Consider the following 22,626-nt stretch of genomic DNA (forward strand, 5'->3'; position numbering starts at 1 on the left):
CCTACGTCAAAAGTGCTAACTTGTGTTTTATGTATGTGTGATCATGGAAGTGCTCAGAGTAGCAGTCGCATTTATGTTGAGTGCAAACTCTTCTCCTGTGTTTGCATTTGCAAATACAGCTGCTCCATTATGTCAAGGAGCAGAGACAAATGAGTGCTCGGAGGTCAGCAATTTTGCAACAACTTTCGAATCACTTCGAGAGGAAGTGATTCGTTACTATTGACGGGATTCTGATTGGCTTACGTGGGCTCGAGCTGCTCATTACACTCTTGACGTCATACATACACGGTTACCTAGTAATGCAGCCTAGAACACTTTTCTGAAAACTGACATGTGTGCACGCTGTTATTTTTGAAACCGGAGAGGTTGAAATGTCCATTTATGTGAATAGCCGCCTACGTGTAAACGTAGCCTATATGATTCCCCTTTTTGTGGACAACATTTCATATGGCCTTCAATAATGATATAGACTACTATCTATCATATATATATATATATATATATATATATATATATATATATATATATGATTATTATTTTTACTGCCTATGTATGCGACTTCCATGTTTACATGTGATCATGGAAGCGTTCAGAGTAGCAGTCACATTTATGTTGGTGCAAACTCTTCTCGTGTGTTTGCATTTGCAAATATAGCTGCTCTATTATGCTGGAAGCTTTTCCTGAGTTCATAGGAGATTGTCTTGACCAGGACCACACCCTCCCTAAATGCATTGGAAGCAATCTGTCATGAGATTGGTTGGATTAGATAATTGCATTAATGAGAAATTGAACAGTGTGTTCCTAATAATCCTTTAGGTGAGTGTATATATATATATATATATATATATATATATATATATATATATATATATATATATATATATGATTATTATTTTTACATATATATATGATTATTATTTTTAATGATTTTTTTTTAATACTGATAAATATACTGACATTAAATTTAAATTCACTAATTCATGATATGTTATTTCATGCTTACTAACAGTTGAATTTTCAACTTCCATGTTGTAACTAATAGAATGATGTTATTATTATGTCACTTACTTTTTTTAACTATGACATTCAGTCCTGCATTAACACTGTATTTCAGTAAGTTACATTAAAGGCTTCCTTGATCACCTCACTCGACGCAAGACCATTTCACATAAATTTTAAATTGATTATTAAAATCTATCTGCGTACACATGACATATTAAGAGAGCAAGAGAGAATGAGAATACATACAAAGGTGTGCGTTTGTGTGTTGTGGAAGTCAAACGTGTGTATGTGTGCGTCCATGGGTGGGCGTGGGGGATATGTGAAAAGAAATCTGATTGGCTAGTTTAGTTTCATCTTTTTTTCTAACATGAAAAGTGACGTTACAGATAGTTAATGTTTAAAAACAGGCTCAAAATGAGTAAACGCTTTCGAAAACAGCTAAATTCGATTGAAACGTTTGCAAAAAGGCCTAAAACTATTGGAGTAGGGACGGAGAAATGAAGCCTCTTAAATCTTTGAAGCTTTTCTCTAATGTTTCCAGAAAGTTTTTGGTTTCAAAGCTACCAAGAGTGCCGAAAACAGTGCCATCTTTGGTGGCAGGTCTGTGCAGCACCCTGAGATAATTCTCCGCAGGCGCCCCTGCAGACCACCATTTAAAAACAGAAAGTAAAGAATACAAGTAAACCCGCGGGACATTTTCGCGAAACATGAGCGAGCTCCTCGTCAGCGGAACATCTACATTTGTGATTATTTATAGCGCCAAAGAACATAATCGTTCTTTAGTGTAATGTAGCATTTGAAGATGCACTAGACGAACTGTGTTTTGGTGTCAGTCCTGCTGATGATCGCTGATGGTATGTACATGAAGCTATTATTATAGCGTTCTCTCTCTCTTCAATCGAAAACTATTGGGCACGACTGCCCTTCGTCTGTCAGCTGCTTTATAAGACTTAATGCGGTCTTTGAAAGTCGTAAAAGTGACTGACAAATGCTTTCTGACTGATCAACAATAATAATATAATAAATATAAATAACATATTCGGATATTTAAATAAAGTGTGACTTTGACTTCTTTGAAAATGTTGTTTACTACATTATCTGGATGCTGTTCTCCATTTTTGATATGGTGTCTAATGAATGTTCTGTGGTGTTTATATTTTGACTTGATGTGTGTTTCTATTTGAAAGCATTGTTTGATTTTGAGAAATTAGGTGAAATTGTTTGATTTTTTTCTGAGTCAGGGGTTTTGTGAATGTAGTTTGAAGATTTGGTTTTGTGTTTAACATTAGAAAGTTTTTGGGCAATTGTGAAAAACTGTAAAATCTAAATTTGCTGTTTTTGCCACTCTCCCACGTCGGGTTTGTTTTGTAATTTTATCTTGTCCAACCAGACAGGGTAGATTTAATATAAAGTTTTTTTTTTTTTTTTGTAATTTTGTCAGCACTACCAATTAACTACTTAAAGAGATAGTTCTAATATTAACACATATACAGCCTGTTTTATTATTGGTTTATTTTTTAAAATTTATTTATTTTTTGCATGTCCTGATTGACAGATGTCTCCCTGTACCCAATCAGCATTAAGTTGTAACAAAATGTACACTATACTGCCAAAAAGTTTTGGGACGTTCTGCTCTCTTACATGACATGCTAACTTTAATGACATCCCATTCTTAATCAGTAGGGTTTAATATGGAGCTGGCCCACCCTTTGCAGCTATTAAGCATGCTGCAGTGTTCACACCCACTCCTCGCATTTACCGGAATCTTGAGATGACAACACGTGACATTATTCAGAGTCATTCATGTCCTTGGACTGGGAATTATGCGTTTCCATGGCACCACTATCAACAGGTATGAATCTACAGAGGTCAGGTGGTACAGCGTCCACATGGTACACCTGGGAGCTTTCAGAAATCTCCCAGCTCACAAGCTGTAATTATGAGCTCTACAAGGACATGAATGCTATTTACAAGCTAGAATCTCATGACTACAGGAATTACGAGGCCGCGTGAACACACCTACAGCCTCAAATCTTCTGGGAAGGCTTTCCACAAGGTTTAGGAGTGTGTTTATGGGAATTTTTGACCGTTCTTCTAGAAGCTCATTTGTGAGGTCAGGCAGTGATGATGGTGAGAAGGCCTGGCTCGCAGTCTGCGCTCTAATTCACCCCAAAGGTGTTTTATCGGGTTGAGGTCTCTGACTGACTCTGTGCAGGCCAGTCAAGTTCCTCCACACCAAACTCGCTTATCCTTGTCTTTATGGACCTTGCTTTATGTACTGGTCTGCAGTCATGTTGGAACAGGAAGGAATGTTGAAGCATTAAGAGTTCCTTTCATGGAACTAAGGGTCAAGCCCAACTCCTGAAAAACAACCCAGGGTTCGAAATGAGGGGGGTCTGGGAGGGTCCCGGACCCTCCATAAGTCATTAGGGACCCATAGGAATTCATCTTTGGATTTTGGGGGGTCCCTGACAAATACATTTTAACATTAAAAATGATTAATTTATTTCCTAGCGCGAGGCAGCAATCAGGGCAGCTATTAGCCGAGTGAGTTCCTATACAGCGTCACAGATTGTTGTTGTGGTGCTCCCGCAGACACGTACTAGATAAACGCGGCAAAACGAGACATCACAAAGAGTGAAATCTGAATGAAAATCCTGTAAGGGCTTCGATTGTGTTTATATCTCCATAATTGCTTAGTAAAATATTAGGAGTTCGAGTTCCTATATCAAAAGCTGCATTAACTAGATACCCAGTGTAATGATTAGAAGAGTACGTTTGTCAACGTTTCTTGCTAGCTGTAACTTATGTGTATGAAGCCAAATGATCTGCCAGCTAACAGCAGACCTAGCAGCTAGACTAGTTATTCAAAGCTAGCTTAACAACCTTGTCCAGTCGTATTAAAAATGTTATGGCATGACATCCATATCTGTTAATTAAGTAAACAGACAGGTTTTTTATGCATAGTGTTTCCCATACATTGATTAGACTGTGGCGGCCGCCACATTCTAATTTGTCCAGCCACAGTCTCAAAATGAAACAGAAATTATGCTTGTCGCGATATTTAAATAACCGTCTGATAATTGCGCTCTTTTATATGGCAAAAGTGGGAGGTAGAGCAAAATAAGTAGACTAGCACAATTAAGTTTTCGTGCACTATATTCAAAGTCATCTGAAGCCATTCCATAGCTTCATGTGAGGGACAGAAGAATATGTACATCGTTAAGTTCATGGTCATAAACTCTCACGTCTTCCCTCTGCTACAGCTGTCAATCATTCAGCACTCAAACAGCGCGTCGCATTCGGTAACGACAGTCAGCACGGTAAAACTCTCCAATATGATATATTCCCATTATAATACTTGATATGTACATAAAGGGCTGTGGATTTGCAAAAAATAACTTTATCTTGCTGGAGTTTATTGCTGTTTCTTAACGATGCCATCATACTGGATACAGGGTCTGTTAGATCGCACAACACAAGGACTATGAATTGGCGTCACACGCAGAATAACTGGAATTTAAAAGTGAGAAGAAACATATGATTAATAAACTGTTAGATGCAGATATACACAGGGATTCTCTTTGTACCGTGAACTTTTCAATGCGTAGCTCAACTGCGCGCTCTGACTCAATATTGCTTCAAGCGCATCATTCTGCACCCGGGATGCGCATTAGCGTTTTTTTGCTGCTGTTTTGAAGCGTTTCATATTATCATGGTTTTGCACACAAATAGTAATTTTAAACTTTTTATTAACATTTGGATTTATAAAATTACTGTGCAAAGTTTTTTTTTCTCCCAAGAATTAGGCTTGAATACTTTTTGCTGTTGAATTATATAGGCTACTCACCTAGTTTACTCATTTATTTATTGGTCAGCTTATGATTATATATTTTTATTCATATTGTTATTTTTCTCTATAATGAAGTTGTGTGTTTAGTGCACAGTACCTGTCATTCTGGATTGGTTAACAAATCAAAGAGTGACCATTAGTTACACAGGCTCCCACTAATAAATTAATTCAACAAAGGTAACCTCTTTTGCTACACATTTTTAATGGTTTAAATGTAAACTCTACATGTTTGACCACTTATGAACTATCATTTAGTCTACTAGGCCTATATGTTGTGTACATGACTACCATCACCAATAAATAAATTACTTTTTAGAGCACAAAATTGTTTATAAGAGAACAAATTTCTTCAATGAGAGTCACTTAATTTTGCTCTCAGAATATGCATTTAAATGTAAAATGTACAAAATTTTCCTCGGGGGGTTCCCCTGGACCCCCTAGAGGAACTCGATGTCCACCCACCACAGTTTCACAAAATCCTGTGGGAAACACTGACATATTACATTATTACGTTAATTTGACCATCGCCCACTATAGATCATAATCTATAAAGGTGAGAATTAAGATATTTCATGATAATTCAGTTTGAAAAAATAAATAAATAAATAACTTGTGCCCCTCAAAAATAATGAGTGCATGACACCCCTGAAAGAGACTGTTTATTAATTATATAATAAACAGGGGGGACCTTCAGAACCTTTAATAATTAAATTTTAGGGGACCCCCCAAGAGTCCTAAGTCATTTCGAACCCTGAAACAACCCCACACCATAGTCCCTCTCCACCAAAATTTACACTTGGCACAATGCAGTCAGGCAAGTACCATTCTCCTGGCAACCACCAAACCCAGACTCGTCCATCGGTGTGCTTTACACCACTACATCTGACGCATTGCATTGCACTTGGTGATGTAAGGCTTGGATGCAGCTGCTCGGCCATCGAAACTCATTCCATGAAGCTCTCTACGCACTGTTCTTGAGCTAATCTGAAGGCCACATGAAGTTTGGAAGTCTGTAGCTATTGACTCTGCAGAAAGTTGGAGACTTCTGCGCACTGTGCGCCTAAGCATGCGCTGACCCCACTCTGTGATTTTATGTGGCCTACCACTTTATGACTGAGTTGCTATTGGTCCCAATTGCTTTCACTTTGTTATGATACCACTAACAGTTAACCTATGTGCCGCGTCACCCCCTGGGTGGTTTCTACCGCGACCACGTAACGCTATCTTGGTCACAAGCCACTTCCTCTATTCATATTACTCAACTCTTGTAAAAGGTTTACCTTTATAGATTCAGGAGAAGTCAGGTAAGCATATATAGTATTTTCTTCTTAGATTATATTATCTCAGGGTCTACTTCTGATCACTACCGCACCTCCTAGGCCTACGGTTCAGATATCAACCAAGCCTATGGTGGGTGGGGTGGGTTATCCTTGCGTTCAGTGCCCCACAGCTGGCTCTTCGCCCTCAGAGGACAGCTATGCCTGCTAATGCACTCCCACGGCCCACTCTGTTGAGACTGGTTGACAACCTTGACCGACTTTGTAAAGTCCGTCGGGATATCTTTATAAAAATCTATCTTTTTCAGACAGTCATTTCTGATACCCCAAAAGGATTCTCTCTCTACAGCAATAAACAGCTAAATACACACTCTATGCCAGCTTAGCTGGAAGTTCCATGGGCCAGATAAATAAATGCTCTTTCTTTCTTCAGCAAAACTACACAACATCATCTACTGGCCCCTGTACGCCAATGACGTAAACAGGAAATGCATTGACACAAGTAAAAAAAAAGGTGATAGACAAGTAACACAGCAATTGACGAAAGCAGGTAATATGTTAACGCACGTAGAAACCACATGTGTGTAAATGAAGAGATAAAGTGCGTCAAAAGAGAATATAAATACAGGGGCCAGTAGATGATGTTGTGTAGTTATGCTGAAGAAAGAAAGAGCATACGGCGCCAGACCACAACCCTCAGAAGATCAAAGACGACACCTGATTTTCTTAGAGAGAACATATACTAAGTAGAGAAGAAGGTAAGCTTTAAAATGTAATTATTTATCTGGCCCATGGAACTTCCAGCTAAGCTGGCATAGAGTGTGTATTTAGCTTTTGCCTTTGCAAGAAATAATAAAATGAGAATGAGGACTGCCCTCAAACTCTGATAATCTCAGTCTGTTTATTGCTATAGAGTAGTAGTGCATCCTTCATATGGCTGAAAAGTCTTTAGTTTTATCATATTTATAAAAAAGATACATACACTGTACCGAGTCTTTCCGCAAACAACCGAGTGCCTGGAGGCGTGTCATGTGAGCGAAGCTAAAGAGTGACCAGCTGTCACAAGCACGCGCAGCTTTTGTGTAGAGGTCGGCTGCAAGCTCAGTGGTCAGCTAAACAAATATATATAAACACACGCAGTACACCATTGCATTATCACTTTAATGAATATAGTGTATGAATGATGAATAATGAATTTATAAATTCACTACATTCATATTGTTTACATTATATGCACTCAGGCACCTATTGCCAACAAAACAGACATTTGAAGCAGTTCCACTCACCACCTGCGGTTCCGATTCATAACTGTGACCGCTCCATCTTTCAGTTTCAAATGATCTGTAAATCCAGTGTGGAACTGGGCCTTGTTTATGAAACCGTAAGCGCCAATTCTGAGGGCTCGAGCAGCCACGGAAAAACACAAGATATTCTCCATTAATTTTAACCAATAAAAAAGTCATTGCACCTATCAGTTTCTATGGTTATTTTAATAACAAATATCGAGAGCGTATCAATGTATTGCGTGAAAACAAAACTGTCAGCTCCACTTAACGCTGGGTTCTTTGGGAAGCAAGGTTATCTTTCCCTCACAACCAAAAACACACTTCTTTGGTGACATTGTTGATTTCGTGAAGTCCTATGACCTGTGCAGTGCTGCTGACGACTTCCGTAAAGCCGAACGCGCATTGATGGGCATGCTCTTGCTCTCTCTCTGGTCAACCTGTGCACTTGCGCAATTCCGGGAGAAGTGCCCGTACAAGGAATTCCACCCCCGTTTACGTCACTCAGGCCCATACTCTAAAACAACCCCCCCCCCCCCCCCCCCCCCCAATTCGGAAGAGTATTTTTGGCACAGAAATACTCCGTCATACGTACAACTCCTCTTTTGAAACTTTGGCCATGTTTAGCATGATAATCCAACTCTTTAACAGTGTCAGAATGCATGAAATAGCATTATACCCCCCATTATATATATATATTTTTTTTATACGTATTATCTTTTTATTCTTTTAATTCCTTTCCTGTTTTTATTTCATTTTTAATGTATTTTATATCTTTTATGTATCATCTTGTTATTTCTGATTTTTAATGCATTTTAAATATTGCTATCTGGTTGAAAGAGCTGGGAGAATTAGGAAGAAAGCATTTGTGATTAGGTTAAAATTTGGTAAATTTTGATAAACCATGGGGAAATTTGAGCTGTGGTGCATGGTTAAGATATCTCTGGATTACAGTCAGGACACTTTCCAAAGGGGGAAATTTCCAAAGGGGAAATTCAAACTGCGGTGTATAGATAAGATATCTCCGGAAGGGGGATTGGGGCTGTGTGGCACAGTTTGAGGTGTCCTGGCAAAAGGGGTGATTGAAACTTTGTTTATCAGTTCGAAGTGCCTTAACAGCTAGAGCTAGACAGCGGTCCTGACGTGTGAGGAAGATCCAGTTAGATCCGCTCTGAGGGACAGATCCGTTTAGATCCACTCTGACGGACAACAAAAACAAAAAACTCCCTGAAACTTCCTAGCGCTTCCCTCCAGATAACAAAATTCTGTTTTTACTGTTATTTCCATTTCTTATGTTCTATTTTTCTTCTTCTTCTTTATGTAAAGCACTTTGAATTACCATTGTGTATGAAATGTGCTATACAAATAAAATTGCCTTGCCCTGCCTTGCCTATTGATATATGTCATCTCATTTAAAGTTGGAGCGATGATGCAAACATGATTTCCATCATCAATGGCTTTTTGCCATTTGACGATCAGTTGGAAAGTCAATAACCTGACATACAGTAGTAGCCAAAAGTGATGTCTGGCATAGGAAAATTGACATATTCACCCTTTATTCAAATATTATTAAAAGTGTGGTAAAGATTTTATAAGCATGTTGTTGTTACGAATGGGAGGCTCAGGCAGGAGATCCAAGTGCAGCGTTTTATTAAGAATGAGAATGGTCGTACAGGCAGGGTCAATCAGGAACAAACAGGAGCAGCAAAGGACAGGCAGGGTCGTAGTCAGGGTACAGGCGGTAGGTCACAAGGCAGGCAGATATCACTCACAGGTTGGTATACAAAGCAAGGATCAGGACAGGCAGCAACGGATCAAAAACAGGAACAGACAAGGTCGAGAACAGACAGGCAAACAGGGAATAAACGCTCGGAAATTGTACACTGGGGAAACAATACTTCGCGGTGAGGTGGTGTGTGTGGAAGTCCTTTATAGTCCAGGTAATGAGCTGCAGCTGGGTGTGGTGATCAGTGATTAGTGTGAAGTGTGTGCAGGTGAGTGACAGAGAGGATGATGGGAGATGTAGTCCAGGAACAATGACAGGAACAGACGGTGATCATGACATAATGCCCCCCTCCCAGAAGGCGCGTCCTCGCGACGTGAAGGAACAGCTAGGGAGGGGGGGGGGGAATCTCCAATGCAGCCCCAGGGATTCAGGCAGCCACGGTGGGTCAGGTGGCTCAGGCGGCCATGGCAGGTCAGATGGCCTGGGCAGCCACAGTAGGTCGGATGGTTCAGGCAACCACAGCTGGTCAGGTGACTCTGACGGCCACGGTAGATCAGGTGGCTCGGGCGACCACGGCAGGTCAGGTGGCTCGGGCAACCACGGCAGGTCAGGTGGCTCGGGCAACCACGGCAGGTCAGGTGGCTTGGGCAGCCGCAGCAATGAGTCCATGAATGGCCCAAGTGGGCTACAGTCCATAAATGGCCCTGACAACAGTGACTGGGCAGGGTCCCCACCCACTAGCTCCCCACCCACTAGCTCCCCACCCCTAGGTATACTGCCCCCCCCCAAAAAGTTCTTGGGGATTTCAGCGGGGCCCGTCGCAGGTTCGTGGGCAAGGAGCTCGGGTGGCGCCGGCAGGGCGAGGAGCTCGGGTGGCGCCGGCAGGGCGAGGAGCTCGGGTGGCGCCGGCAGGGCGAGGAGCTCGGGTGGCGCCGGCAGGGCGAGGAGCTCGGGTGGCGCCGGCAGGGCGAGGAGCTCGGGTGGCGCCGGCAGGGCGAGGAGCTCGGGTGGCGCCGGCAGGGCGAGGAGCACGGGTGGCGCCGGCAGAGCGAGACACCTGGGCGCAGTGGGAGAGACCTCTGGAGTAGTCTCTGGACCCCCAACGGCCTCTTGAAAGGCTTCTGAGCCTTGAGGAAAGAAAGAAGCCTTCTTCCTCCTCCTCCTCTTCCGAGGGTGAGGTGATGGTTCACCGGTTGGAGTGGATTCTGGAGCGGACTCAGTGGCTGGAACGTCCCCTGCATCCTTACGCACCGCAGGGGCGGCCATCTTGCCCGTGGGCACTGGCAAAGCAGTCTTTTCGTCCATCGTGTCCAGAGCGCTCGAGTCCATGGATACCGGCGAGCTTGAGAGCGTTGAAACGGGCGAGCTTGAGAGCGTTGAAACGGGCGAGCTTGAGAGCGTTGCAACGGGCGAGCTTGAGAGCGTTGCAACGGGCGAGCTTGAGAGCGTTGCAACGGGCGAGCTTGAGAGCGTTGCAACGGGCGAGCTTGAGAGCGTTGAAACGGGCGAGCTTGAGAGCGTTGAAACGGGCGAGCTTGAGAGCGTTGCAACGGGCGAGCTTGAGAGCGTTGCAACGGGCGAGCTTGAGAGCGTTGCAACGGGCGAGCTTGAGAGAGTTGCAACGGCGAGCTTGAGAGCGTTGCAACGGCGAGCTTGAGAGCGAAGCGGCCGGCGGGCTTGAGGGCGAAGCGGCCGGCGGGCTTGAGAATGAAGTGGCGTGACGTTGCTCGGGGCGATCAGCGAAGGCGTGACGTTGCTCTGGGCGATCAGCGAAGGCGTGACGTTGCTCTGGGCGATCAGCGAAGGCGTGACGTTGCTCTGGGCGATCAGCGAAGGCGTGACGTTGCTCTGGGCGATCAGCGAAGGCGTGACGTTGCTCTGGGCGATCAGCGAAGGCGTGACGTTGCTCTGGGCGATCAGCGAAGGCGTGACGTTGCTCTGGGCGATCAGCGAAGGCGTGACGTTGCTCTGGGCGATCAGCGAAGGCGTGACGTTGCTCTGGGCGATCAGCGAAGGCGTGACGTTGCTCTGGGCGATCAGCGAAGGCGTGACGTTGCTCTGGGTGATCAGCGAAGGCGTGACGTTGCTCTGGGCGATCAGCGAAGGCGTGACGTTGCTCTGGGCGATCAGCGAAGGCGTGACGTTGCTCTGGGCGATCAGCGGCGACGTGACTCGTGGTAGAGGCCGCCATTTTGTGTGTGTTCTCGGGCTTGGCAGCCATTACAGGATTCACCGTTGTGTCGGAATCCTCTGCGACTCCCACAGTGAAAGTCGAACCAACTGCAAGCAAGGCAAAGTCCAGGAATTCTATGAACGATCCGCGGGGACCATTGGTGAGTACACAGTCCTTTAGTGGTTCGTTTAATCCGTAAGCGAAGAAGTCAATGAGGGCACAGTCCGGCAGATCAGATAGATAAGCAATATCCAAAAAGTTCTGAATGTGCACCTCGAGGGTACGGGTACCTTGGCGGAGGCTGATCAGTTGCATTGCTGGGTCCATGTTGAAACGGGAAAGACGCTCACCGAAGCTGCTGGATCTGGTAGTGGCGAAGTATTCTGTTACGAATGGGAGGCTCAGGCAGGAGATCCAAGTGCAGCGTTTTATTAAGAATGAGAATGGTCGTACAGGCAGGGTCAATCAGGAACAAACAGGAGCAGCAAAGGACAGGCAGGGTCGTAGTCAGGGTACAGGCGGTAGGTCACAAGGCAGGCAGATATCACTCACAGGTTGGTATACAAAGCAAGGATCAGGACAGGCAGCAACGGATCAAAAACAGGAACAGACAAGGTCGAGAACAGACAGGCAAACAGGGAATAAACGCTCGGAAATTGTACACTGGGGAAACAATACTTCGCGGTGAGGTGGTGTGTGTGGAAGTCCTTTATAGTCCAGGTAATGAGCTGCAGCTGGGTGTGGTGATCAGTGATTAGTGTGAAGTGTGTGCAGGTGAGTGACAGAGAGGATGATGGGAGATGTAGTCCAGGAACAATGACAGGAACAGACGGTGATCATGACAGTTGTGTAGTTGTGTTTGTAGTCAATTGTTTTAATTGTGATAACACAGTGAAACATGCTAAACTGTGCTGACATAATATTTGGTCAGGCTAAAGAAAATATTAGCTTGAATTTTTACACTCATTAAAAATGTAACTATTACTTTAATTTCTTCAGTTAGATCAGGGGTAGGCAAGTTCGGTCCTAGATAGCCGCTGTCCTGCAGAGTTTAGCTCCCACCCAGAAAAAAAAAAACATTAAAAAAACCCAAACCCTAACCCTAACCTGCCTATAGCCTTAGAAAACCTGAATAAATTAATTAGCTTGTTCAGGTGTGTTTGATTAAGGTTGGAGCTAAACTCTGCAGGACAGTGGCTCTCTAGGACCGAACTTGCCTACCCCTGAGTTAGATCATTGATTTGTAGAGTGGGAGAAGTTAAGTTTAAAATTTCTTACTTGGTCAGTTACAAAAAATACCTTAACGATCAAACTTTTATTGTTTTATCAACTCCCTAAACAGTTTAGGACAGGGGTGCCCAATAGGTCGACCGCGATCTACCAGTCGATCGCAAAGACAATGCTGGTAGATCGCACACAATTATAATAAATGATTTTGTTAAATTGTAATAAAAAGAAATATAACAATGCCCTTTCTTATCCTTTTAGTTTCTGTCTGACTTGCATTTGACTAATACATTTTTACCAGGAAAGATTTTAGTTTATTCAGTTGCCATGACAACTAGCCGGAGAACAGAGCGCGAAGTCAGCTTCCTCCAAATACGCACAAAACAAACAGCTGTCTCTGAAGTTTGAGCAGACGATTTTCATGAACACATCCACAATCTCTTTCATGTTCTGCATTTTCGCACAGAGAGCTTGTTAGTGTAAGGCCCGCCTAATAGGTCCAATGACGGTTTCCCAAAGGACGGGGAAGGTTTAAGCGTGTATGCCTTTTCAGCGTCTCTGTGAAGTTCACTTAATTTCACTCGTTTAATCTGACTCCAATTTCAAATGATTCTTATTCTAAGGGTTGTGTCTCCAATTAGAAATTAATCCTTTGTTATGTATTAATTTAGATATTCGATTATTCTGGTTACCTTATATCTTAAATTATTTCGTTCACTGCAGTCCCAGTATCGCTTTAGAAGAGTTACTTCGGCCGATTTGAGCACTCTTCCCGGACACAAACTCGTCAGTCTGACCTTAAACATTGGATGCAGGGCAAATATCTACCTTTAAGTCGGTCGCGCTCTGCTTACTCGTAACAAAAAGCATAGTTTTGATATATTTACGAAAACTGCAACTTATTTAAGGCAGTGATTGTCAGAAATCGAAATGGACTTAATTGACGTGCCCTATGCTCCATCTATTAAACCTTTCGTATGACCAATCCTGAACACAGATTTGAGGTAATACCTTCGCTTTGATCTACTAGAAATAATGGATTAAGAATAATACAGAATCAACCAAATATAACATTTTATTTGTCAAGTAAAAATATATCATGCCAATTACATTACAATTGCAAGCCAATTCAGAAATGATAAATGCATAACATCGATTACTCAAAGAAATGCATATACACAGGGATGGGTGAATGTCCTCAGACATTCACCCATCTCTGGGGGGCCTCTCCTACAGATGATCCCCCCTGACTGCTTTGCTCTTTACCCTTTTATACCAGAACCAGAACAAAAGGATCGTAAATGTTTATTACACCAACACCTGTTTTGGGGGAGAGGAGAAGAGACACCACCCAAAAAGAGGACAGAATTTTCCTTAATTTTCCATCTTCTTCATAATTCTAGTGACTGCTATGAAATTGAGACCGTTTTACCAATCGCACAAATTAAATGATACCAAACATGAAAAGGGAAAAACAATAGATACAAAAGTTACATTATATGTTTTGAATAACTTTCAGTGACTTGAGGCAGGGGGAAGGAGTGTGTGTGTGTGTGTGTGTGTGTGTGTGTGGGTGTGGGTGTGGTGGGGGGAGGCGTTGTCCTTTTGGAGTGGGGGCAAGGTGTTGTCCATTGCTACTTCTTTGAGATCTTCTTTCCAGATTAAAGTTTTATTACTTTATTGCAGGACGCTTTATCTCAGTTTTTGTTTAGCAGGAAAATCAGGCCTTACATTAGTGTATAATACAGTGATAATTAAGGAAGTCGGGAAAAGCATCCTCCTTGTACTTAATGATGAATCCGTTTGAACGGCCGACCATCGCATGTGCTCCTTCAGTGTTGATTGACACCAGTTTAGACATTGGCAGCTGTGTTTTGTTGACAAAGATTATGTAAAACTGTCTGATTCTATTCAGTGCAAGTCATCAGAATAAGGTAAATGCCCTGGCTAATGTAATCTGTTGTGCTGTAAGTATTTTGAGTTTAGTATTAAAATTAAAAATTGTTAAAATTGAATATCAACAATGAACATTTATTTTTATTTTCCTGAATACCATGTAGAGATGCATGCTTTAGTAGCAACAAGCATTTGAAATGAATCTTATTTTTTTTTTTTTTTAATTAATCTTATTTAGTTGATCATTTTAAAAGTAGATCATCAGGCAAAAAAGTGTGGGCACCCCTGGTTTAGGAGTTATGAGCCATTTCATGCTTTTGATCGCTGTATCTGAGTAGCAAGCAATACTACTACCATTTGACTGTAACAGTCACAGTCTGTCTCACCGCCCCCAGACTCCATTTCCCATAATCCTCTCTGACCCACACCTGCACCCAGTCTGCTCATTATCATGGATTCCCTACACCTGCACTTCCTCATCAGCACTTCCTTTAAAGACCCTCTCCTCCTGCACTCCCTTGTCTGTTCTTGTCATTGTTTTGTTAGTTGTTCAGTTCCTGTTCCTGTGTTTCAGTATCATTAATAAACCTTTGCTGCTTAACTTGATCCTGCATCATCACCTTGACTGCAACTAACCCTGACAGAAGAACAGACCCAAAAAGAATATGGAGAGCCCAAGAGCCCGCTCCAATCTCCGAACCAGAGCCTGCTCCAGCACCAGAGCCCGCTCCAGCATGAGATCCCGCTCCAGACTCCTCACCAAAGCCCGCTCCAGTTCTCCACGAGCCCGCTCCAGTTCTCCACGAGCCCGCTCCAGTTCTCCACGAGCCCGCTCCAGTTCTCCACGAGCCCGCTCCAGTTCTCCACGAGCCCACTCCAGGCTCCGTTCCAGCCCACGGCCCTTTACGGGAGTCCCTGCCTGGAGAAGGGAGGTATCCAAAGCTCATCAACTGACCACAGGGGTTCCTCAGGGTTCAGTTCTTGGACCCCTCCTCTTCTCCATTTACACTACATCACTTGGTCCCATCATTCAGGCACATGGTTTCTCCTACCATTGCTATGCTGATGCCACACAACTCTTCCTTTCATTCCAACCAGATGATCCCACAGTAGCTGCACGAATCTCAAGCTGTCTGGCGGACATCTCGGCATGGATAAAAGAACATCATCTACAGCTCAACCTGGCTAAGACTGAGCTTCTCGTCTTCCCTGCCAATCCGACTCTAAATCATGATTTCAGCATCCAGCTAGGTACATCCTCAATTAACCTATCAAATTCGGCCAGAAATCTTGGAGTAATCCTTGATGACAAACTGACCTTCAAAGACAACATTGCGAAGACAGATCAGTCATGCAGATTTGCACTATCAACTTCTCGTCCAGGACCTGGTCATTTCTAGGCTTGATTACTGCAATGCTCTTCTGGCTGGACTGCCATCATGCACAATCAAGCCTCTACAAATGATTCAGAACGCTGCAGCACGTCTCGTCTTTAACGAGCCCAAAAGAGCCCAGTGTGATTTTTTTTTTTTTTTTTTTTTTTTTTTGTAAAACAATTGGTCAAATACTGAAGCTTGAGTCTAAAATACCTTTTAAATTACATGTTTTCCAAGATTAAATATTGTGATGCTATAACTGTGCATTAAATGTAAACAGCCTAAATAACTAGAAACCAAAAACAACATTTGGGGTCTAGCTCTAGTGACACCCCTGAATGCACCTACTGTACTTAAATACTTGTTCATGTCAGTAATTATGCTCTACGTTAGTATGGATCCATTATGCTTTGTAAAATACAAAACAAACTTTATTTAATTTCTCTGTCTCAGGATTCGTTGTGCGTGGTCCCTCTGGTCCTCTGGTTGCTCCTCTGGGATCTTCAGTGGTTCTGCCCTGTTATGTTGATGAACCTTTATTAATGAAGGATCTGGAGGTGGAATGGAGAAGAAGAGACTCAGATACTTTAGTTCATCTGTTTCAAGATGGTGAGAGTCAACCAGAGTCCCAGCAGCAGGATTATCAAGATAGAGCTCATTTCTTTACTGAACACATTAAAGATGGAAACTTCTCCCTCCGTCTGGACAATCTGAGAGCTGAAGATGAAGGAGAATACACATGTACAGTTCACCGTCAGCAGGAGTCTGGAGAGACTGTGGTTCAAATTAAAGATGTTGGTGAGTCTGAACTCAAATGGATCTATGGAAAATTTCCTGCTGTGATATTTACTCTGTTTGTTCTTTCAGAGCGTTTGCTGGTCTCAGGATCAGATTGGCCCATATATGTGTCTGTGGGTGAAGACGTCACTCTGAACTGCTCTGTAGACTCTCACATCACTCCTGAAGACTTTGAACAGGTTTCATGGAGGAAAACTGATGAAGATGAAGAAATTCTGGTTCTGCTCTACCAAAACAACAAGACTTTTCCAGATTCATCACATGAGCGATACAGAGACAGAGTTGAGTTCTTCACTGCTGAAATCCCCAAAGGAAACTTCTCTTTCCGATTGAAGAGCGTCAGAACTGAGGATAAAGGAGTTTATATGTGTCAAGTGTTTGCTGGAGGAGCTTCAGCCAATGCAACTGTAGAGCTGGAGAGACTGGGTGAGTCATGAAAAAACTAATACACAAGTGTAATTTAGTTATTCATTTATGTCCAGTTGTATATAAAGTTTATTAAAATTCCAGATTTTACAGCAAAGTGATTTATTCCAGTGAATACAATTGCCAATGTAATGGACAATAACTAAACAGTGAAGAAATGACTGAAGAGTGACAGATCCTCAGATGACTTCACACAGCTAATAGACACACACAGTTCAGGACAGTGATCTTCATGACAGACACAACAGGCACATGTTACGTATAACTTCAGTCGCCCACAAAACACATTTCAATCCCATATTTAATTTCCTTTTTTATTATACTTTCATGAAATAATAAAAAGGAATTAATAATAATTTGTCAAAAAACATTAAAACATTCAATATATTATTTTATATGTATATAGTTTACATTTTTAATTAAGCTTACAATTTGCTTTTTCAGCAATTATCTTTTCAGTAATTAGTTTTATTTATACAATTACTTATTTCTCAGTACTCAAAACTCTTCACACAGTTATCTTCATCATAGTACAGCAGTTATTTTCACATTCTTTATTCTGTATTTGAAAGGGACAATGCACTTTAATTAACATAAGTTCACAAAACATGAAAAAATCATATAAAAGCACATTCCAGCAAACATAGCCATAACCAGAGAACATTAACACAAACACAAAATTACTAACTATAAGAAGATGGAAACAAGCCACTACTCAAAATTATGAAGGCATGTTTGATTATCCAATAACCACTGTTTTATTAGCAATAAAAGATGTAATATTTCTTAATTATGTGTACAGTATTCCAGGTATGTGCTGCTCTATAATAAATGTCTGACTGCCCAAAAGCACTTGTTATTGTACAATCCCCTCTAGTAATTGCTCTAATAGATTAGTTATGTTTTTTTTCTAATAAACTGGACTTCTAATAAGTTGAGGTGAGGCGATACCATGTAAAATCATAATACCATGTAATTAATCATATTTTCCCTGTTTAAAAGATCATATTAAAATTGATGATAAAAATTAGACATTTTATGCAATATTTTTAAATAATCAGGTCATTAAAGGGTTAGTTCACCCAAAAATTAAAATTCTGTCATTTATTACTCACCCTCTTCTCATTCCACACCCGTAAGACCTTCGTTAATCTTCAGAGCACAAATGAAGATATTTTAGTTGAAATCCGATGGCTCAGTGAGGCCTGCATAGGGAGCAATCTCAAGATCCATAAAGGTACTAAAAACACATCTAAATCAGTTCATGTGAGTACAGTGGTTCAATATTAATATTATAAAGCGACGAGAATATTTTGGTGCGCCCAAAAAAAACCGACTTATATAGTGATGGCCGTTTTCTAAACACTGCTTCAGGAAGCATCGGAGCATAATGTATAAGCATGTCGAATCAGTGGTTTGGAGCGCCAAAGTCACATGATTTCAGCAGTTTGACACGCAATCCGAATCATGATTCAATATGTGATTCTATATATATATATATATATATATATATATATATATATATATATATATATATTTTGGCGCACCAAAATGAACTCACATGAACTGATTTAAATATGTTTTTAGTACATTAATGGATCTTGAGAGAGGAAATGTCATTGCTCCCAATGAAGGCCTCACTGAGCCATTGGATTTCAACTAAAATATCTTAATTTGTGTTCTGAAGATGAACAACGGTCTTACGGGTGTGGAATGACATGAGGGTGAGTAATAAATTACATTATTTTCATTATTGGGTGAACTAACTCTTTAATATACAAACTGAATAACAAAGGACCCAATATCGAACCTTGAGATTGACACCCCTCTACTGTTAATAATTAACCTAAGTAAATTTTACATGGTCCATGTTTACATTACAGTATGAAATTATTCATAAAATGTCCTCTTTTGTATAAATGGTAATGAAATTACTGTTTGTTTTTGTTTTTTACAATCGCTAGGACACAATTTCTCCATACAGGTCATTTATTCATAACTCTCCGCACAGTTCTCCTGACCAACTCTCAGTTTCACAGCAGTTAATTTCACATTCAAAATGCACTAAAACTACCAAAACACTTTATTCATGACTCAAGTCAACTCATCTTTCCAGAACACTAGCAAAGTTTTGAGTTCATCACTCAATAAAACACAGATAAAAAAAAAAAAAAATAAAACATGACATTACTAACTGATGTTGTGATCACTGTGTGAAGGGTTTTGAAACTTACCAGTTGGGTAAGTGTTCAACTACAGTTTAGCGTTAGCTGTGGTTGACCTAATTGTTTTCATAGCATTTCCTTGTCTTAGCTTTGAAATCTATTTCAGCACAGTATTATTGTAGAATTGTAGGAAATCTCCTTTGCAGATCTTTTAGTGGTGACTGTGTCTTAGTCAGGAAAGAAATCATGCATGCAATACTGTGTTAAATTGACATCATGCTTGTGTGTGTCCCGCTTTATCATATCTTAGGGTCAAATTTGTGCAATATAAGGAACTTTGCACAATAATATCATTGTCCAATAACTGTGTGTGTTTGACAGGTTTCTCTGCTCTACACATAATGATGTTGATTCTCTGTATTTCTGCATCTGGATCTGCTCTTCTGCTCTGCTGTCTGATCTACTGCAGATCTCCTACTAAAGGTACAACTATAACAGGAACATATTCTGATTTACTGTGATTCAGTGCAAATACATTTGAACTTAAAAATAATAACCATCTTCATAATAATTAGTGTTTTTTGAGTGTGTAAATCAAACAGCTGCTGCTGAAACTTGACTAGAAAAAATCAAGAAGTCAAAGGTTTGTTAGTGTGATAATGATTCATTTGAGTTATCATAAGTTATTGATATTTTGACAAATACAACACCAAGATGAGATAAGACATAAGTTACAACATAAACATTACAGTAATTTCTGGTAGCAGCTGTTACATTATTGTTGAATTTATATCATCAAATTTGGAGCATCCTTAACCTTTGTGTTTCTAGTAGCTGAAAACTATAGCAAAATCTAGTACTTATATAGACAGATCGCTCATCAGTGTTGTGTACGGTGGGGTAAAAAAAATGTTAGATGACTCTGTTTTCTTTGTTTGAATATTTTTTTATGAAGTGTGTTTTTCTGGTTCAGATGGCATTAATCTGCGTCATTATTTTTTTCTGATTCTTCACTGACTCTAGATTCATGAGTAAACCACTAGTGTTTACAAATGATTATGGTCATGTGTTTCTGACAATGTCCCAATAATCTGATCACAAAATATTTGCACCTCTATAGTGTGATTAAAACAGCCTGACAGAGGCTGATAGTGGGGTTAGTTGGCCTCAACATTTACCTCACATTTGAAATTAAATCTCATTTCCTTCTCAGGTTTGATTGTGCAAAAATCTTGCAAACTTAAAATTAATCTTGGAGGTTCTGTGCTTTTGCTCTGTCATCTCTGATCCTCACACAGAATGCTCATCGTCTTATCCTGTGTTTTCTTACTCGAGATACTGTAGTATTATATTGTATTATATTCGGGACGGGAATTACCTCAAAGGTACTGTTGTACTATATTGGTACTGTAGTATTGTATATTATATTGATGACTGGAGGTTGTTCAAATTGTCAGTGGTTAGGTCAGATTAGTATTGGGAATTTCCACAACAGCACCCTAAACACATTTTCAACATTTTAACTGTCTGCTTTGGAGCTAAATGAGAACTTTTTCAGTATCACATTAGAAAAAAATACTGTCATTTCCATATCCTGCAAAAAGTGATAATGTGCAAATTTTTACCTTGAGAATCTATACTTTATTTAACCCATAAAAAAAATAATCAATCTAATGTAGTCAGGTTAAATCAATCATATTAAGTAATCGCACAAAATATTATATTTGATTTGATGAAATTAATTAATTTAGATTTAACCACATAAAGCAGATTTTTAGATCACCTGACAAAATATTTTTTTCAGGGTATAAAGTATATTTTATCAAAATATGTGCTTCATGAAGCTATTGTCAGACAAGGAGGAGACAAGGGTTCAGTGTGAGGTTAACAGTGAAACATGGAATGAGGGCGAGATGCGATACTCAGGGGGTAAGTTGAGCCGGTAGGCGACCTTGTTGAGCTGCCTCTGGATGGTGAAGGGACCTATGTACCAGGGACTCAGTACCAGTCGGAGACAGATGTCACGGGTCGAGAGCCATACCTTCTGGCCAGGATGGTATTGTGGAGCTCTTCTGGCATCAGCCTGTTCCTTATGTCTCCGAACTGCCTGTTGCAGATGTACATGAGCTGAGTCCCACACTCTCTCACTCTGCTGGAACCAGTGGTTGACAGCTGGAACCTCCAAGGGCTCACCCGACCATGGGAAGAGTGGAGGTTGGAAACCCAGGATGCACTGGAACGGGGTGAGCCCTGTGGTGGATTGACGGAGGGAGTTCTGGGCATATTCCGCCCAGGGCAGGAACTGGCTCCAGCTGTCCTGGTTCCGGTGGCAGTATACCCACAGGTATCTCCCAATCTCCTGGATCTTCCGCTCAGTCTGGCCATTGGTTTGAGGGTGGTATCCTGATTACAAGCTGACTGACACTCCAAGGAGCTTGAAGAAGGCATTCCAGACTCGAGAGATGAATTGAGATCCGTGGTCCAAGACAATATATTCGGGGATTCCAAAGCCTCCATGGCCTCGAAAGCAGTAGGCAATCCTTTGAGAGGATTGAGTTTGCAGGTTTTGGAGAATCGATCTACAACGACGAAGACACAGGTGTAACCATTGGAGGGAGGAAGATCCGTCATGAAATCGATGCTCCGCTCGGGTGAGATGGAATGATCGGTTTGGGTGCTGGAGGGGCGACAGATGGTGAGGCGGGCAGAGAACTGACAGCGGGTGGTGAAACTGAGCATGCTGAAATCCATTGTGCCACTCTGATGGACTTATGAATCAGGCATTCTAGACCCATAGTGTCATCGTACACAACCATTAATTCTTTCACCTTGGGAGAGAGACCTTGTCGAAAAACTGTTATTAATGCAGTTTCATTCCATCAGCTTGCAGATGCAAGTGTGCGGAAGCGTAATGCATACATACTCACAGTTTCTTCTCCTTGACTTAGATTAAAGAGTTGGTCGTGTACGTATAGGTCAGCCGAACTTTGTCCAAATACCTCTCGGAAATGACTGAAGAAATCGCGGATAGTGCCTATCACCGGAGCGTCCGATTCCCACAATGGTTGAGCCCATTGTAATGCCCGTCCGGAGACAAGTGATATGATGAATGCCACCTGGGCTCATTCCGTTGTGAAGAGATGAGATTGTGCTTCCAAATACAAAGAGCATAGTAGTAGAAACCCACTGCAGTCCTCCGCCCTGCCAGTGAATGTCACTGGTCGGGCCATGGGACTGGCAAATGCAACTGAGGTAGTCGGTGCAGTGGGTGCTGGGAGTTGTAGTGGTTGACGAACGGTGCGCACGAGGTCCGGAGTGACTGGAGGTGAAGTGCTCGTGGGAGGTTTTGTGAGGGAGGATCGCACCGTCCAGGTAAGTGAAAACAAGACCAGACACTGTGAGGGAAGTGCAAGTCTTTATAGTG

At 41.6% G+C, this 22,626-nt stretch overlaps 1 protein-coding gene across 5 annotated transcripts in view; it reads left to right on the forward strand.

Moving 5' to 3' along the window:
* Positions 1-1,817: 1,817 nt before the first annotated feature.
* The window catches only part of LOC137015201 (uncharacterized), a 45,463-nt gene continuing 24,654 nt past the window's right edge, over positions 1,818-22,626 (forward strand). For 3 of the 5 annotated variants that reach the window (XM_067379991.1, XM_067380001.1, XM_067380009.1), the window contains exons 1-4: positions 14,160-15,688; positions 16,267-16,611; positions 16,681-17,037; positions 19,584-19,685. In XM_067379991.1, coding sequence (XP_067236092.1) covers positions 15,103-15,688; positions 16,267-16,611; positions 16,681-17,037; positions 19,584-19,685 — 1,390 coding nt within the window. In that variant the 5' untranslated portion in view covers positions 14,160-15,102. Of the gene's footprint in view, positions 1,857-6,564; positions 6,891-14,159; positions 15,689-16,266; positions 16,612-16,680; positions 17,038-19,583; positions 19,686-22,626 lie in introns of those variants that run through there. The other 2 variants (XM_067380018.1, XM_067380027.1) reach the window with 2 other exon arrangements.

The sequence above is a fragment of the Chanodichthys erythropterus genome, chromosome 3, assembly GCF_024489055.1.
Source record: "Chanodichthys erythropterus isolate Z2021 chromosome 3, ASM2448905v1, whole genome shotgun sequence".
Lineage (NCBI taxonomy): Eukaryota > Metazoa > Chordata > Actinopteri > Cypriniformes > Xenocyprididae > Chanodichthys > Chanodichthys erythropterus.